This window comes from Equus caballus, chromosome 1 (assembly GCF_041296265.1).
Source record: "Equus caballus isolate H_3958 breed thoroughbred chromosome 1, TB-T2T, whole genome shotgun sequence".
In the NCBI taxonomy this organism is placed as follows: domain Eukaryota; kingdom Metazoa; phylum Chordata; class Mammalia; order Perissodactyla; family Equidae; genus Equus; species Equus caballus.
In genome coordinates this window covers 188,761,093-188,780,247 of record NC_091684.1, presented here as the reverse complement: position 1 = coordinate 188,780,247, position 19,155 = coordinate 188,761,093, and the positions used below count along the sequence as shown (strand labels likewise).

The window sequence follows — 19,155 nt, the reverse complement described above, 5'->3', positions numbered from 1 at the left end:
TTAATTTTCAAAATAACTACCCCTAAATTCTATATTTAAAATGTATAATTTCTCAATGAATTTAAGGCTTTTTACTTGTGTTAAGAGTTGGGGAAATTTTTCTCTTCAATTTCTCATTACAATTAGAAGCTATTTTTAATTGTGAAAGGCTTGAAAAGCCCTAAGGCTGCACTGGTAGTCTGCATACTTTCTTACATTAGCGGTTTAAAATGTCTGTTACTTCTATTTGTCTCTACATTCCTGAAATGTATCCTTATGCCAAGTTGTCACTATAAATATGAGTTCTCAGTTAACTATTAGAGATCTTACAGCTTGCTGGAAAGCAGAGGTGCAACTGCATTAAAATGATTTCTTATACCGCTTGTCTTCTGCACATGCAAAATGGCCTTCCTTTTTGTTATCTAGTCCTTAGGAATTTTATTCTTCCGTGTGAGTAGAGTGCATAACTACATATTCAGCCACTAGTCACGGAGGAAACGTAAATTAAACCAGTAACAGACACTTTACCCTTATTAAGTCAGCCCTGCCCCTCCCCGTCCAAGCATCACATCAGCAAAGAGACGGGAGGCTGTGACCCAGTTAGTCGTGGGAGAGGCTGGAAATCTGAACTCTCTATGGTGGACACTGCTGGCTGCCTACCCAATATCCACTCTCCCCTCTTTTCTAACAGAACACTATTTTTGATAGGAGTGGCAATGTGTCCAGCTTCCTTTATAATTACAAAATGTCACAACTCTGGCAAATGACATATAAGTTGAGGGTTTCTTGTAACGCTTCGCTCCCCTATATCAGGGGAGCCTTTAACAAGAAGGGGTGGTGCGTTATAGTCCTTCCTAGAATGGTGATATGAGGCAAGAGATAAAACGACCATATCATGACTAAAAAGGTGAAAGCTACCACACTGGAACTGCCGAGAAAGAAATGTGGCAGAAGCCCAGGACATTTAAGATACTGTAGAGCTGCTGCACCAGCCCTGATCTTCTTACACCAGAATCATTCCATGAGAAACAGAAATAAATCCCTAAGTTTAAAACCTCAGTTAAGCCAAGTTTTCAAATGCAGTATTAACTGACAGACTCGTAGGACTTGCAACCCTTCTCTTGGGAATTCTGGTCAATGAAAGGAAAGTCATGTACACAAAGGTACTCACAGCAGCATTTCCTAGGTTTAACATTAGAAATATTATGGATTAGATATCCAACAGTGAGAGGATGTTTAAATTATAGTAAAACACAGCTTGAACTATTAGGCTACCAGTGGCGTAGTGGTTAAGTTCTTGCACCCTGCTTTGGTGGCCCAGGGTTTGCCAGTTGGGATCCCAGGCTTAGACCTAGCACCACTTATCAAGTCATGCTGTGGCAGGCATCCCACATATAAAATAGAGGAAGATGAGCACAGATGTTAGCTCAGGGCTGATCTTCCTCAGCAAAGGAAAAAAAAAAAAAAGAGGAGGATTGGCGGCAGATGTTAACTCAGGGGCTAATCTTCCTCAAAAAAAAAAAGATTAGCTTCACGATGACATAGCAACCAAAAAGATTCAAATATAAAATTACATCTGCTCCATTTATAACTAGCAGCAAAACTACTGGTTGCCTGATCCCCAGTTACTCCCAATCCTCTTTTCCTTTTCCATCTTCCACTAGAAAGATTAGAAAGACTTACAACTGCATTTCTCCATCTTTCTTAGAGCTGGAGGTGATCATCTTATACACCTGTGGCCAACAGATGAACACAAGTCTACTGGGGATTTCTGGGGAAGGTTTTGCTTTTATGAGAAAGGATCAGAGGTGGAGTGCTCTGCCTTCTTCCCCCCTTTTCCTGTCTTGAATACAGACACGTTGCCTCGAACTGCAATGGCCATCTTGTTACCAGGAGGGAAAGGCCAAAAGACTCTCAGAGATCTTGGTGCCATGAAGTCACTGAACCGATGCCAGTAGCCAGTCTTCCAGACTTCTTGTTATGTGAGAAAAACAAACCCCTATTTGAAAAATCATTGCTACTTAGATCTTCTGTTACTTAAAGCAGAAAACATTCCTACCTGATATAGAAATAAACTATAAGTGATATGAACAAAAGATATGTCAGAAAAATTAAAACAGTTGACCTGTTAGGGTATTATTAAAAATGATTTGTAGGGCCAGCCCAGTGTTGTAGCGGTTAAGTTTGCATGCTCCACTTTGGTGGCCTGGGGTTTGCAGGTTCGGATCCCGGGTGTGGACCTATGTACCACTTAGGCCATGCTGTGGCAGGCGTCCCACATATAAAGCAGAGGAAGATGGGCACGGATGTTAGCTCAGGGCCAGTCTTCGTCAGCAAAACAGAGGAGGACTGGCGGTGGATGTTAGCTCAGGGCTAACCTCCCTCAAAAAAAAAGATTTGTAAAGAAAAAATTTTGCTTGTACAATAAAGCATTTAAAAATAAAACTATTGAGCTTAAACGGAAAACATCTGATTAATTTTGTTGCTGACTATGAACACATTTGCCATTTAATCTAGATTATCTTAATTCTAATACTAAGGACATTTATCCATTGTTTTTTGTTCAAGAGTGAAACAAAATTTTAGTGAGCAAACCATATTTTCAATAAAATTTTTTATGTATATATGTAAATAACAATGACACAGCACCAAGGGCCTCTGTAAAACGTCATCATAGAGTTTCTGTGAAGGATGCTTCACCAATAAATGACACAAAATTTGTTTTAAAAGCATGTGATTACAGAAAACTGTTTAAACTGTTCATCAAAAACTGGGTGGGATTTTCCAAAGATACTTCAGATACTGAAATCAATACCATCTATCTTCTGGATATCAACCGGAGGCGCACAGGTTAAGAGGAGCCCGGGGCGCAGCGCTGAAGCCGAGATGCAATCTGCACTTGAAGAGGCGCTGCGCTCCCTCACACCAGGCTGCCTTCATCACGAGTCCCTTCCAGCCCCGAGGGATCAGCGACATCAAGATGGCTCATCAGCTAAATCACGCTGGTCAAAATACCTGGTAAAAAAAATAGCAATTGCAGCACTACTTGTAATAGCAAAAGACCACAAACAACCCAAACGTCCATCAATATGTGGACTGGCTGGAGAAACCACAGCACATCTACCCAGTGGAGGACTAAGAGGCTTTCCTAAAGAAGGAATGAGGAAAATATCGACACTGCTCCCGTGCGATTTCCTGGATTTATGGAGTGAAAAGAACAAGGTAGAAGACCGCAAGTTTAAGACGCTGCCTTTCGTGAGCACGTGTTGGGATGCAGATATATTTACATATATTTGCTTACACTTTTAAAAAGAAATAATGACTGCAAGGAAAATCAAAAATTAATAATAAAATGGATAACTACAGAAGGGAGGAAAGAGGCTAGAGGATAAAGATGGATTCTAAAATTATAATAACTTTGGAACAATGTAAATATTTTATGTATTTATAAAACGAGAATAAGTAAAAGAGAAAATCACTAATCGAACTCCACCAAATGAATCTTCTCATATATCAGGTTGGTAGCATAACCACACAGAGGAGAATAATTTCAAGTGATCTTAAACACGAATTCTGATATATGTCCCCAGTGAGATATACCAGAGACAAAAAGAACTGCAAAGAATTCTTAAACTGATTTCAATGGCTTTCTATCAGTAACACCGTTAGTATTGCTATTCTGAAACAATTATGTGCACATTGTAGGAGACAGCCAATAATTATGTTAATGTTGTTAGAAACCAGAATGTTCATCACAGGAGAAAAGAAACATATCATTAGAGAAAATCACGTAATCTTAAATTAGAACTGAAATATCAGTTTGAACATACAAATTTATTTTTCTCTTTCTAAAAAATACATACTGCCTAGCTATGTTCCCTGAAAAGGCCTAGGTGCAGTGACCAACCCAATACAAACCGGCTTCCCTAATGCCCACACTGTGGAGTCTAAATACCATTTTCTACTTTAAAAGAGGAACCAGCACTCCTGGGAGAAAAGACTGATTCCAGATCCGGAGCCAGGAAGGTCCCAGATACCTTTGATTCATCCTGGTAGCCCAGCAAGTAGGAAAGCTAGATAAGACCACCAGGGTTATGTAACGGAAAGCACAGGACTTCACCCGCAGGGCTCCAACCGGCCGGAGATGCAACAATTCAACCAGCAGAAAGAACCCTGCGTGCAACCGCCCTTCACCTGACGCGGTGATCAGCTTCGTCACCACTGACAGTGGGACAGCTGGACGCTGTGTGCCTCCTGATGCGACACAACAGCACCCACGGAATCTCGTCAAACAAACAAGAAATGCTATATATAACCAAGCTTTCAGACCTACCTACCAGTTCACAGAAAATACGGGGGACACATAAACATGTTAAATACCACTATGAAGATACAGTTGTCAAAACCACAATGTGGGAAATCTTACAAGTCAAAGGACCCAGTTTCTTCAACAAATAAATGGCAAAGAAAAAACCTCGGGGGTTGATGGAGAGACTTAAGAGACTTCAAACAAACGCAGTGAGCGCATCTTACTCTGATCCCCACTGGAGCAATTCAAATGTAAAAAGAGATTTTTGCGACAATTAGGGAATATGAAACATGGACTGGACATCAGATGATAATGTGGAGTTATTAAATTTGTTAGGTGTGATACAGTATCGCAGTCATGTTTTTTAAAAAAGTCCTTATCACTTAGATATACTGAGACAGGAGAAATGATAAGTCTGAGATTTGTTCAAAATATACTGACAAAAAAGATGGGATAAATGAAATATCCTGGTGAAGAGCTAACAATTGTTGAGCCTGGGGGATGGATTGGTCTAGGGGGTTTATCCTACTACATTTCTATGTGTTTGAAAATCTCCATAAGAAGCAGCTTAAAAAAATTATCAATGGTAAAAATAATGAAGGTGGCTGACATATAACTATTGGATCCAGTGTGAATGGGTTTCCACTCATTTGAGTAGGTATTTCTATCAATTAGCAGTTATGCCTTAAAGCTACCAAAATAAGCAAAACCAACAATAAAAAACACGAGACTTAAAACAACACCTGATACTTACATTGAAGCTGCTGCAAGAGAGAGTCAAGGCCTATGTTATCTTTACTTTAAACTTACTATAATCTTCTGTAAGTTTTCCCAAGCGAAGCCTATAGTCTCAGAAACTTTTCTAGCCTAGAATTTTTACCATTTTTATTTAACTTTCAGGAAAAATAAATGACCAATACATTTGGATATTTCTTCTCTCACAACTGCATAATATTATAAACTATCAGAGGACTACCAGTCAGATGATATGTTTAAGTCTCTGGTTCTATTAAGTACTAGCTTACTGAACCTGTGTCTTCATCTATAAAAGGAAGTAAGAAGCGCCTGCGTTGTTGTAAGGAGTAGAGATCCAGTACAACACAGTGCTCAGGGCCACGCTGCACCCTCTCATTTAATCCTACTACCAGCAGATGAGGCAGGTACTAACTTTGCGACAGTTAAGAGCTTAGCTCTGGAGTACAGCTGTCTGGGTTTGGATCCCAGCTCTGCCATTTACTAGCTTTGTGATGGTAGCAAAGCTCTTTAACCTCTCTCTGCCATGGTTTCCTCGTCTGTAAACTGATTATAGTACCCACCTTCTAAGGATTCGATGAGTTCCTAGTACAAAGCACTAAGAAAATGCTTGGCATGAATGCCCACTAAGTGTTAATTGTCATCAGCAGCATAATTATTGTAGATCAAGAAACTCCGTGTTGAATGTGGATGTATTCTCAAAAAGTATCTTGTTTGGGGGAAGGACAAATGGACACAGGATTATTTGCCTTCCCAATATTTAAATATATCATAAAGCTTTAAAAAGGTATTGGCATTGGAATAACAACACTGACCAATGAACAAAAGTATCAACTCCAGAAAGAGACCTAAAATAAATATATGTCCTAAAATAAACAGGTGTGTGTATATGTATAAGTATGTATATACACACACTCACGCACAAGCATTCAGAATATGAAAAAGTTTTCAACTAACTTCCAGGTGGAATTTCAAGAAATGAAATCGAACACATCCTAAATAAAAATAAGCCCATACTGAAAATGAACAAAAGACACAGGAAATTTAAAAAAAAAATACAATTCAATAAAATGAAACATGTTCTACCCTTGCTGGTAACCAAATAAGTGCAAATAAAAATAATTTGTATCTTTTATTATTAGAATGGAAATATTTATATCAACTGCAAGTGCCCCGTGTTGAACAGGAGATGGGCACTCTTGCTGACACGTTAGAGGGAACACAGAATGGTATGAGCTTTCTGGAAGGCACACTGGCAATAAATATCTGTTTTAAAGCGCATGCATGCCCTTTAACTTGCTTCTAGGAATTGACCCTTAGGAAATAATAGAGCTGTAGGTATAAGGATCTTCAATGCTGCACTATTTATAGAGAAAAACTAGAAACAAAGGGAACTGTGACACATACTACTGTTTCCTCACACCTCAATTTCCTCTGCTGTAAAGTGGAAACAGTACTCTGCACCATCACTAATAACCCTATTATAAAGCCAGGAGCCAAAGCTTACTGACCTGCTCACCAAGCAGATTAATAAATTCAAAGCAGGAACCCTCTCATCATCTTTGCTGTCCTAAAAAAAAGAAAGAAAGAAACTTTAAAATGTAGTCTCTTCTCCCCTAATATTTTTGAAACAAATTTCCTTTTAAGATGCAAAACATGAAAATTTTATCAGATGATAGTAATAATCACAGGGAAACAGATAACCTCAAAGCAAAAAGGGGAAAAGTGTAGAGTTAATGGTCCTTTGAGCAACACCTGAGAGCATCTTTTAAAGCAAGGTCCTGAACAGGGAACAGATGAGTTGAGGGTTCTAAGGAGGACGACTTGGGAGGGAGATACTGCCTGGTTCCAAGCAGAGGAGCGAAAAAAGCCCAGGTCCTAACTGGACAGTAACAAAAAACATTATAGAGAAATATTTTAAAGAACTTATTTGAGACGGACTGAAATCCTGGCTTCCAGCATAGACAGACCAGAAAATATTCCACATTAGGGTTCTGAATTATGACGGAGGCTGTTCCTGAACTAGACATTTTATAAAGTTCACTTTAAATATTTGTTAAAATAACAGCTCTAAGACACATAGAAAGTAGTCTTACAGAGTATGAAATTTATTTTTATGCGTTGTGAGGAATAGAATAATCTATTGAGGAATGTTATAACAGATATGTCATACATTACTTCAAACTCGGGACAGGCTTCCATGATGTTAGTGTATTCAATCCTTCTACATGCCCAGCACGGTAGGGAACAAAGTTGAACAAAACACATCACCGGCTAACAGTAGAGAAGATGAAATATCCATATTAGGTTTAATGAGAGGAAAAATGTGTCAAGTCCCACAGAAAAGATACAAAGTATACTGGGAAAACTGAGGATGGAGAGGTTCTTTTCAGTTTTTAGGACAAGGGAAAGTATCCTTGAAAGTGGCAGAATATGAGTCAGATTGTGAAAAGTAAATGGTATTTAGATGCAGATGGGAAGGGAGTGAAAAGGCACTTCCGGAGAGGGAAGACAGTCGAGGAACAAAGGTTGGGGAATATTTAGTGAGCAGCAAGTACATCTTGCTTGAGGTACAGGCCAGATAAGTTTCGGCCATATCATGGATGTTTAATGAAAATATTCTGGAGTAGTCAATGGAGAGCAAATATACATTTTATGGAGGAGAAAGGAGGGATGAAAGAAAAAAACTCAGAAGTGGCTTAACCTGGCATCAAATTAATTTATATCGTGATGCTGCAGGCATGAGGCAGAGGAAGGGTCTGACTGGATAAGTTCAAAACAATCATTGTGCCGGCATGTTAGCTGCCCACTTGAGCTTCTCATCTCCCCTTACTATTTAGCAAATGAAGCTCAGTCTTAGCTAGGCACACTGCCACCCAGCTAAAAGTAAACATTTCCTATAGCTCCTTATGGCCATGCAACTAACTTCTGGCCAATGAGCCACAAAGATGTGCTTGTGGAACCTCTGGGAAGGCTCCTTAGAGGGGATGACCTTTTTCTCGTCTTCTTTTCAGCTTCCTGTAGTGAGACATAATGGCCAAAGCTCCAGCAGCCATCTTGGATCACGGGGTGAGCTGGAGCACGGAAGCCACGTGTGGCAGAGCTCAAGGCCTGGACACTGCCACCTGAGATCTGATCTGCCTACGTCAGACTTCCTTTATAAGACAAAAACATTTCCATTTTATTTAAACTATTGTTATTTTGGGCTTTTCTATTATGTGGCTAAATCGAATCCCAGCTAATAAAATATTACACGTTGTCCCATTTCATTGGAATCCTTCTTTATCACCACATAAACTGGTGAGTGCTTTTAACTTGAAACAGTAAGCTGTAACTTACCACCAAGAGCCTCACTTCAGAGCACCTTCTTGCAAGCTGCCGAATCAGTGAATGAGCCTCAGGTAATAAAGGTTTTTCAAGACAAGCCAATAAAGCATAAAGCCATCTTCCCTAAATAGAATTTTAAAAAGTAGTAAGTAGGCAAATACTGCACCATAAGTTTAACTTATTTTAAAAAATGTCCAATGTTGTGTCTGGTTATTTGCTATGAACAAACTCATGGAACATTTAACTGTATTGTTTGGACATGGACAGCAAAGGGTCATCTAGCCAGCCAGGTGACAGCTTTTGTATCTTCTAACTATAGACACATAATATTAGACCCTTCAAAATATCCTTACCCCCAAAGAGACTGTTTCAGAGATTCGTACTACAGCTGAAATCCTAATTCATAGGTAGAAAACTACATTAAGCTGGGTAAAAATCCTATCAAAAGTTAAGAAACATTTTCTTCTTTGCCCTTTATAGACAGATAGACAAGTCATTTTATAATTTTATAACTTTGTCCCGAGTCTATATGTAGGAACTATGCTCTAGATGAAATAATGTTTTGATACTTCTATAAATATCATGGCAAGCTAAATTTATCCCCATTCCCTTTCAAAATTGGTTTTTCTTTTTAATTACAAAAGGAATACATATTCAACGCAGAAAAACCGAAGAATACAAAACGTGCAAAGGAAAAAAGAAACCTAAAATCTCACCACCCGGATAAAATTTCTGCTAAGTTTTAAAATGTTTATCTTTTTCCTATGTATAGGTACCCCTTTTAAAAACACAGTTCCATCATTGCAATAATGTTAATAATGTAGTAATACCATTTGGTAGCCACCTTTTTTACTTGCAATACAAAATAAACATTTCCCGTGTTTTTCAATGGGATTAACAAGGAGCTGTTATTAGTCTCAACAAGGCACTTATATAAATACTTTTAAACCAAGCACTTAACACACTTTCCTGTCACTGCTAGTTTATTCTTTCATTCCCCAAACGCTGAGAGTGTAAAGATAGATAATACACCCTTAGAACTCAGTCTAGAGTTGGGACACAATAGCTTAATTAAAATATTTGTGGAATGAATGTTCCATGGATGCACCATAATTTACTTAACCAATTTCCTATTGTTAAGCACTTAGGATGTTTAATTTGCTGCTGTTATATAAAAAATACTGTGATAAATATCTTTGAAAATAAGTTGTAGAGCACTCTGATTTCTTGTGTTAAATTCCTAGAAATGAAATGGTAGTATCAAAAGGTATATATGCTCATAAAAATTTCTGAGATATAATCGCTAATTGTACCCCAGAAAGGTTATATCAAATTATATTTCCACCAGCAGTGTATATGACTGAGTTTATCTGAGCAACATATCACTTTAGGGAATCCTGAAGAATATAAAATCAATATGACTTTTTCTTAAAAAGATTCACATCCAGATTTCTTTTACAACCAGTGAGCAGAATTCTCTTCTACATTAAGAAAGCTATTATAAATCTAAACTTGACTCAAATTTTGAGGGATACATTTCCTATATAAAGCTGGCATTTAGGCATGCAAATAGCCCCTACACTTAGAAGGAGCTGAAACCTTTACTGATTAAAGGTTCCGTTTCACAAACTCAACAAGTACAATGTGACAATACTAAAAATAAAAAGAAAACCCAAACAGCTGAAAACCTTCCTTAACAGTGTCACACTTGGATGACAAAATAAAGCTGTATTTCTCAAAAAAATATTAGATAAGTAATCTCAAGTAAAGAAATAAGAAAAAACAGGGACCCTTTCTCCTTTTGCTGGTTTATGACAAACTTACTTCCTGTGACACAGGTTTTTACTTTAAACACCGATATTCTCAGTACTAAGTTCTGATAGTACAGTTATTTGGTTAGAGGAATTAAATACTGTTGATTTAAGACACAGAATACTCAAAATAAGACTCAAAGGATTAATCAGGTTAAAATGGAGCGCATCAGTTGTCAGTGAAACACTTTAATGGTTCCTCTAGCAAATACAGCTACTTTTTGGTAATATGCTTCCACTAATTAACAGGAAAAGTCAAACTTATCACCTCCTTGAGTAAGTAATCTTTAGAAGTTAAAAAAAAAAATCCAAAAAAATCTTACAAGGAAGAAAAAATGAAGATTAAAAAAAGAGAAGGAAAACAGGTAAGATAAATAATACTGATAAAAGGTCACTATCAGACAGAAAGAACTGATACAGAATTTAAAGTTCAACATCTAGATTCCTATGAACAAGCAGCCTAAGAATATGAATAAAGTTATCTATTGAAGGTGTAGTGAATATGCTAATGCATGGAAAAAATACTGTTTTACTGACACCAAAAGAAATGCAAATTACATTTACTTTGAAGTACTGCTATAAATTCACTAAATTTGAAAAACAAAAACAAAAACAAATTATGAAATATTAGATTGAACCATATGGAACTGCTGATAATCAAATGTTTTTACCCTACAAAAATGGCAATTCCATATGATTCAACTTAAAGTAGGGTTGTAGGAAAGAGAAATTAAGAATCCATTGCTGACAGCATTATAAGCTGGTTAATTTCTTCTGGAAAGCAATCTGGCAGAATGTAACAAAGGCTTATAAAACCTTGATCCAATAATTCTATTCTAGAAATATCCTAGGAAATTAATAAAAAAGAAATTAGCATAAATGTTTATAATTTAGTCGTGACTGTAAAACATAAGGAAGAACCCAAACGGTCAATAATGAGAGAATCAAAGTGAACCATGAGACATTAAGACAATGGCAATTATGTAAATTACATTATCATATAGGAATATATATACGAAATGTGAGCTTAAAAAGTCAGAATATATACATTAATTACAACTATGTAAAAGACAGGTATGACCACTGAATCAGAAACAGTGATTTTAAACATGAATTTTTTCCCCTTAAAAAGTACGTTATACAGTAGAGATTTAAAAGAATGAACATATAACAATCAAAAATGAAAATCTAGTGATGAAGAATATGGTCACTATACTTATGAAGAGACTTAGCTAAGCCACCTGGCTGCAGGGCAGGCTGGGAAACTCATGCACTGTACTGCGAACACTGCAGTATAAGCTTCTAGAGAGCAAAGGTTACCTCAGATGCTTTGACAGGGAGCTTTGGAAGCTCAGATACACTCTTGCAAATATCCTCAACTGTGAAAAATATTTGTTTCTAAAAATTAAATCTAACTTCAAAGGATGATAAAATTTATTCTTAGGGGCCTAAGCAGGTAATTCATTTACATAACGCCCACCAAATTTACCCAGTTTTGAAGGTGAAAATGAGCTGTGAACATAAAGCAATAAAATAGAGGGGCAGTGCAGCACAGCTGTTCAGAGCAGAGCCTGAGGGCCTGGCGTGAGTCTCAGTTCTGCCAGTTAGGACTCCTGTGACCGTCAGCAAGTCACTGAATCCCTATGTGCTCCACTTTCCTTACTTGTAAAGTGGAAGTAAGAGCTCACGGGTTATTGGAGGATTCAAAGAGTTATTGTACACAGAGTCCTTACAATGATGCCTGGCACAGAGTGCTTGCTATTATTTCTGCATTTTTTTGTGGACTCGATTTCAAGGCCACTTTAGAAAATGCATTTCAAATTTCTTTAAGCCAGTGCTACTCAAAAAGGGGTCTGCAGACTGGTTGCCAGTCTGTGACCTGTTTGTTACTGGTCTGCAGTGATAAGCAGCTTCACCCAGGATACAATTGACATTTCTTCCCAAAGCAAGACTTTCTCAATGAAGGAAGTAGTATGCTGATTTACATTCTAGTGGAAATTCCTTATTTCCCTGCAAACAAGCATTGTTTGCATTACGTACATAGTTATACATACACGTATAATACATATATATAAACACAGTAGAGTCATATCTCATAGATAAGTGTATATATAATTTTGTATTATGAAAACAAAAAGATGCAATACTACCAATTCTGGAGTAAAGTCTCTTTCTCCAAACCAATTACTCAGATATTCCAAGACACTAGTTACTGTTGCCTAAAAAAACGGGGAAGGAGATGGAAGAATTGTATTAGTAATAAAAAATTGACAAGTTCAACATAAGTTTCATTAAATTTAGTTAGAAAGCAACTCTGATGTTTAAAATGGCCCCATTCTTTAGATTTCCAGAGAAAATTGTTACCCTATTTAGTAATTTGATTAGATGGCTCTCTCTCAGTGAGAGGAGGCTTTTTAGACAAATATTCTTATATATTGTCAAGTATCAATACCTTGGTGTAAATTCCAGGATTTAGTTTGTAACGACTAACTTAGTTTGTAACTACTTGAAAAATTCCATGTGCTCTTAAAAAAAATCGTTGTGTAAATACCTTCAGATTATTTTCATTAAATCAAAGTACAAATCTAAAAAGAAAGTTAGCTAGAGAAAGATCTGTTTTAAAGATATTACAGATAGAATTTATCAAACTGTTGAAAATATTCTCTGGCTTACTCAAATAGAGTCGGACACTTAGAAAAATCGCTCTCATTGAATTTAGTATGACTAATACAGTATCTTCATGCAAATGATCAAGTAAGTGAAACTGTCAGCCAGTATATGATTTACAAGTAAGTGAAACTGTCAGCCAGTATATGATTTACAACCGAGGATGACCCTTAAAAAAACCTGATCTTCCAAGGGTACCAGACGCCATGTGAAGGCGAAACAAAGTTTCATTTGCTCTTTAAATGGATCACAGAGCTCCTAGTCCTAAAAGACTGAAGAATCAAAGTGCATATTTTCCCCTTTGATCCAAGAAATTATGTATTTCATCCTTAATTGAGTGTGTAGGACATCTGGAACTGGAAATAGCAATCTCATCTCAGTATTTACCTCAAACCCCAGAACCTAAGACTTCTAACTGAAATGCACACAACTGAATAGTTCGCACCATGACTGAGAGCATGAGTTCTGGAATTAGATCAAGCTAGGACCAAATCCCACTGCCGCCATTAAAATGTGCTGAAAAACCACCTGCAAGGCATTTAACCTGCTATTTTGTTTCCTCATGTATTAAAAAAATGGATATTAACAACAACTCCCCACTTAGAGTTGTGCTGAGGATTAAATAAGAACTGTTAGAGAGTTTAAGAAGGGGTCTTACATACTGTTAAGTATTCAGTAAATGTATTCAAATACTTTCACACACGCTGCAAACAAAAGAATGCATATATATATATATATATATCCTTATTATTAGATGGATTTTACCTGATTCATTCTGCTAACAATACTAAGCAAAGGAGGAAAACCAATCTGAAAGAAAAATGAGACTGAAATTTACTAAATGATATTATAAGGGGGTTTCATTTTTTTAAACTGGTAAATTTCTCACCACACGGTTATTTAAAAACAAACCATGGATAAAAGAAAATTCCTTCATTGCCCATTACAATCAAATATTCCATAAACTATTATGTTGGTAATGCCCAAGAAAATAATGTCTTGAAATCTGAACATGCAAATTTAAAAATAAAGAATGATTTTAGTAATTAAAATGTTAAAGTATGACATTTGAAAAAACGATACTACACTATTGATACTATTGACACATTTAAAAAATGATACTATGATACTAACAACTTTTTCAAAATCTTCAGCTAAAGCCAACATTTCAGGAATTAAGGGAACTTGAATTAGAATGATTTTCTTTCAAACCTAATCTGATTCAATTAAAAACAGTACTTTGGAGTTTAATGCTGAGAGCCTTGATTATGAAAACAGCACCGAGATGAGAGAAACTGAAGAGGATATGCATTAAACTCTTGTGTCCTTAAATGATTCTTTCATATGGTGTATTTTACTTGTATATTTACTTTATATATATTTTGTAATAACAAGCTAAATAAATAAATTTTAATTCTTTGTCAAATTAAAACACATTTTGAAATGTAACATATACTAGGGATATTATCCAAAAGAACAACAGGTTGTATAAGAAACTGCTGAATTAGCTCACTTAGAGATCTGAATCTGTTTACACTCCCATCACCATGTGTAAGAGGGCCTGTCAACACAGTATATCAAAGTTTCTTTGCCAACGTTACCTGAATGATCACAGCTCAGTGGAGTTATAAGTTACATTTCCACTACAAGTGGGTTTGGGGATCTTCTCACATAACAATTTGTATTTTCTTTCTGTGAGATGTCTATTTATATCTTTTGCCTGTTTTTCCTTTTGGGTTCTTGGTCTTTTTATTGATTTTTAGAGCTTTTACATTTTTGGGATAAATTTGTTTTAAATGGGAAAAACACACCGTGTACCACACAGCAAGCAATAAATGTCTATTGAACAGAACAGACGATGCAGTACGGGGAGTCAGTGGTAATGTGGACATAGGCAGTGGGCTCACAGGAACACCTGCAATCTTGAGGGCGGGTGAATCCTGAAGGACAAGCAGCAGCTGGCCATGTAATTTACGATGAAAATAAAGCCAAGTGAAACTGAAAGATACCCTCAACATTCCATCTCCAGAATATGCAATTTACTGAGCATTTTTAAGCACCTAATTGTTATCATATGTTTTCCTTTCTTTCCTTGATTACTTATAACTCACTGTTTGACCCATGCCTAATCACTAAAAAAAACAGAATCCTATCTAACTCACAAAATTATTACATAACTAAAACATAAGAGATATGAAGCCAACCTAAAAAACTCACATTACATTGTTTTAGAAACTGGGCTGCCAAGTTTTAAGTTAAAGAGCCAATAAAATAAGTCAGAGGTTGGCAAACATTCTCTGTAAAAAGCTAGACAGTAAATATTTTAGGCTTTACAGTCCACACACTGCCTTGGTCATATATTACTTGTTTGTTTAAAAACATAAAAAGCACTTTTAGCTCATGGGCTAAAACAGGCTGCAGACTGGACTTGGCTGAGGCTGCCGTTTGCTGAGTCTTTATACTAAATGACACACCAAAATTAGAACCCTTTTCGATTTGTTTAACCACATATCACCTACTTGTACATAGTCGATTCCAGGACTCTCACTTGCAGCTGGTCCAACAGCCCCTTCAGCACACAACCTTTCACCCAGACAAAATTTTTTCCAGCCTTCTTCATCTTCAGATTTTGGCTAAAAGAAAAAAAATAAATTTACATATTTCTATGTATTTTTTTTATACTGAAAAGTGAAAAAAGAAGTGAGGATTCCTCCCTATTCCCATCACCTCAAAACAAAGATATGGTGCCTGTTATGGGCTCAATTGTGCCCCCCTGCAAATTCCTATGTCGAAGTCCTAAACTCCAGTACCTTAGAATGTGACTGAATTTGGAAAAAAGGCCTCTACAGAGATGATGAAGTTAAAATGAGGCTGTTAGCGCGGCCCTAACCCAATCTGACTGGTGTCCTTATAAGAGGAAATCTGGACATAGAAAGAGACAATAGGGATGCGTGTGCAGAATGAAAGAGCACATAAGGACACAGCGAGCAGACGGCCACCTGAAAGCCAGAGAGACCTCAGGAGAAATCAAACCGGACAACTTCAACAGAGAAACTTACATACCATGGTCACGTTACTATCCAGCTGTTGCGATTTCCAGTGGCTTCTATGTCTGTTCACACTCTAAAGGAAGAAAAGTTACACAAGTAATCTTCAGAGAAGTGGTAAACGAAAAGACAACAATCAATCCTAAAACTTGGAAAATATGTTTCAAACTATTATGTCTAATGATTATAATAATTTGATCATTGATTAAAAATATGCTAAGCTTTATATTTCAGAATCATCTTACTTTTCCAAGCACAGTCTCAGGAACAGTAATAAATCTGAGGGGGGGGGTCTAATTTAATTAAATGATTACAGTACACTTACCTGTCGAACAGTTGAAAACTGTGCCACCTGCTGCTGCTGCCACTGAAGTGTGGGGGAATAGCCCTCAGGAGCAGGCTGGCATCCTGAAAGCTAGAGACCAGTTCACAAATGTCAGAATCAATGCTAGTGTTAGAACTAGAATCTCACGCCTCTGCAAAGTAAAAGCAGAATCAAGATGAAGAGTGAATAATAAAGGAAACGATTAAGACTAGACAAGAAAGATAGTGTACTTTTTGCAGATGTAAAAAAGTAGGCATCTCACTTCATTATTTATGTCTGAGTTCAAAACATTAGGAGAAGATCTTTTATAGTGACTTCAGAAGAGCAATCTGGAACGGTTTATAGTTGGAGTTCCCAAAAAACCTAAATGAAATGAGCCCTGAGGATATAACCTAGTCCTACCTTTCTATAATAGCAGAACACTTTGATACAAAAAGAGAAATATACCCCAAATACATAATTTTGGGTATGAGCAGAATGTACTCAAATAATTTAAGACACTTGACTTTACAAGGCTACTTCCGCTTCCTAAAACAGCACATAGTTCACAACTGATCACATACTGCCTTGAAGTAAAACTTAGTGTAGCCACTTTTTAAAAGCTAGGTATTGAGGCTGGCCCTGTGGCCCAGGGGTTGGGTTTGCATGCTCTGCTTCGGCAGCCCAGGTTTACAGGTTTGGATCAGGGGCGTGGACCTACACCACTCATCAGCCATGCTGTGGCAGTGGCCCACATACAAAATAGTGGAAGGTTGGAACAGATATTAGCTCAGGGTGAATCTTCCTCAAGCCAAAAAAAAAAAAAAGAGAAAGATTGGCACCAGATGTTAGCTCAGGGGGAATCTTCCTCAGCGCATGCACGTGCGCGCGTGCGCGCGCACACACACACACACACACAAAGTAGGTATGTAAGACATCATCTTCCATCAACTAAAAACTTCTGAAAAGGAATTACACGAAACATTATAGTGTCTAAACTAAAATTTCATGATTATAAACATCAGATTTAGAACATAAAAGGAAAAGGACTTACCACAATTTAAAAACTGTTACTCTCCTTTGACCTTAGGTTACATAGAACCTCCTTAGAGAGACCTGTGACTGTTCTATCTAAAGCAGTTCTCCGTTATTTATTAGTCTTCACAGCAATAGTCCCAATATGTAATTATTTAATTTGTTTACTTGTTTACTCTGTCTTCCTCTGGAGAATGTAAACCCTACAAGGGTAAGGACTTTTTCTGTCTCATCCTCTGTTGTATTCCCAGTGCCTGGCACAATCCAAATGCTTAATAAAAAAAATGTGCTGGATAAATAAATGAGTGAAAATGTTCACAGTGTGCAAGTAGCTAGAAAAGTGTAAGATATTTGAGTTTCTAAAAACAAAACCCAGTCAAATCAGAACATGCAAACCACACATTAAACACTGGTCAAATTATTATAAAGAGCTGGAGAAAGTTTCCTTAAAAATAAAGGATAGCCAGGGGCTGGCCCCGTGGCCGAGTGGTTAAGTTCGCGCGCTCCGCTACAGGCAGTCCAGTGTTTCGTTGGTTCGAATCCTGGGCGCGGACATGGCACTGCTCATTGAGCCACGCTGAGGCAGCATCCCACATGCCACAACCAGAAGGACCCACAACGAAGAATATACAACTATGCACTGGCTTTGGGGAGAAAAAGGAATAAAATAAAAAATCTTTAAAAAAAAAATTAAAAAAAATAAAAAAATAAAGGATAGCCTAAGTAACCTATTTAAAGACTTCTTTAGCATTGGATCATGTCCCTAAAGTATGATGAGCAAATCTCCGCCAAAGCTGGGGTTACTGAAAGCCTCTTTGAGGACATAAATACCAACTTTCCTTTTGGGGGAAAAAGCACAAGCAAACGTTTAACTTCGTCGAGTGCAATCAAATCTTACCTACATCACAGCTGACACTGTCAGACACTATAGGAAGAACCTTGATCTTTTAATTTGTGGGGGTAAAAGAATCCCCTGACGGGTAATAAAACTCACAGAAACATTCACACTTTGCTTCCTTTTCAACTTCTTTGGGTCAATTTGAGCTACCACAACATCTGGACATTGAGCTGCTTCGATCCTACAAATAAAGAATAAACGCAAGAAACGTGATTACTATCGTGCCTTGTTCACGTGTAGTAAAACGAGCGATGCATTTCGACAGTTCATTATGAAATCAGAAAAAAAGTTTAGAATTGCAATTGAGATACTCAACAATCTATTTCTGAAATTATCTGGACTGAAAGCAAAGAAATCTAAGAGCACACATCTTGACATGGGTAATCACAAGTTTAATAGAACTAAGATCATAGAAACGCGTCCACGTAAAGATGTAATCGAGGGATCCCGAGCCGACCCCAACAGGCGTGAGACCAGGGACGGGAACAGAGGCGGCGCTTTATCACACACAGGGGCGCACGGGCGCTGTGCCCAGGGGCAGGGAGGACGACCGGCCCACATGCACGGGGCCACATCACTCACTGGACCCGCCTCAAGTATTCCTGAGGCGTCCTCGGGGGTACGGAGGGATCGAAGCCTTCTGTCAGGTCACAGGGCTCCACCGGCAACAGCCGGGGCATCAGCTCTTCCACTGCAGACTCGGCCGGTACCCACGCCATGGTTTTCAATCCGGCCAGTCCCACCCAGCGCATGCGCCGAGTGTAGGTTACGGCGCAGGCGCACAAGGAGGCACCTTTGGCACCGGGAGTTGAGCAAGAGGCCGTGCTTCGGAGGCGTTATTGCGCATGCGCAAACCTGCTGTTTCTTCCAAGATTAAGGCTCCGGCGGTATCGTGAAGCCTGCGAGTTTAGTTCCTGGCAGGAACGGTTCTGCAGCGTTTGTGCGTGTTACCCTCTGGTCTCTCTTCTAAGGCTCCGGGAAAAGCTGAGCGGTGTTAACCTTTCTGCGTCCGTAGTAGTGAGGGC

The 19,155-nt window shown here is 37.8% G+C and overlaps 1 protein-coding gene across 3 annotated transcripts; it reads right to left on the bottom strand.

Moving 5' to 3' along the window:
* Positions 1 to 2,578: 2,578 nt before the first annotated feature.
* On the bottom strand, positions 2,579 to 18,901 carry GEMIN2 (gem nuclear organelle associated protein 2). 3 transcript variants are annotated; one of them, XM_005603448.4, is made up of 11 exons: positions 18,713 to 18,901; positions 18,227 to 18,311; positions 16,219 to 16,308; positions 15,910 to 15,969; positions 15,366 to 15,479; positions 13,612 to 13,656; positions 12,330 to 12,398; positions 8,381 to 8,491; positions 7,215 to 7,315; positions 6,553 to 6,611; positions 2,579 to 2,994 (listed from the first exon to the last, which is right to left on the bottom strand). In XM_005603448.4, the coding sequence occupies exons 1-10, from the start codon at positions 18,880 to 18,882 to the stop codon at positions 6,578 to 6,580; spliced, it is 879 nt and encodes a 292-aa protein (XP_005603505.1). In that variant the 5' UTR covers positions 18,883 to 18,901; the 3' UTR covers positions 2,579 to 2,994; positions 6,553 to 6,577. The 3 variants fall into 3 exon arrangements, with proteins under 3 accessions (XP_005603505.1, XP_014589675.1, XP_001493023.1); XM_014734189.3 differs by having other exon boundaries at positions 7,220 to 7,315; XM_001492973.7 differs by lacking the exon at positions 7,215 to 7,315 and having other exon boundaries at positions 18,713 to 18,900.
* Positions 18,902 to 19,155: the final 254 nt, after the last annotated feature.

Bases quoted from the DNA above. Each gene is read 5' to 3' on its own strand.
- GEMIN2 (XM_014734189.3), bottom strand. From the start codon at position 18,882: ATGCGCTGGGTGGGACTGGCCGGATTGAAAACCATGGCGTGGGTACCG. The intron at 15,970-16,218 runs GTAAGTGTACTG...TTCTTCCTTTAG, and splicing joins AGTTTTCAACTGTTCGACAG to AGTGTGAACAGACATAGAAG. The intron at 8,492-12,329 runs GTAGTATTGCAT...AATTCTATTTAG, and splicing joins GAGACTTTACTCCAGAATTG to GGAAGATGGCTTTATGCTTT.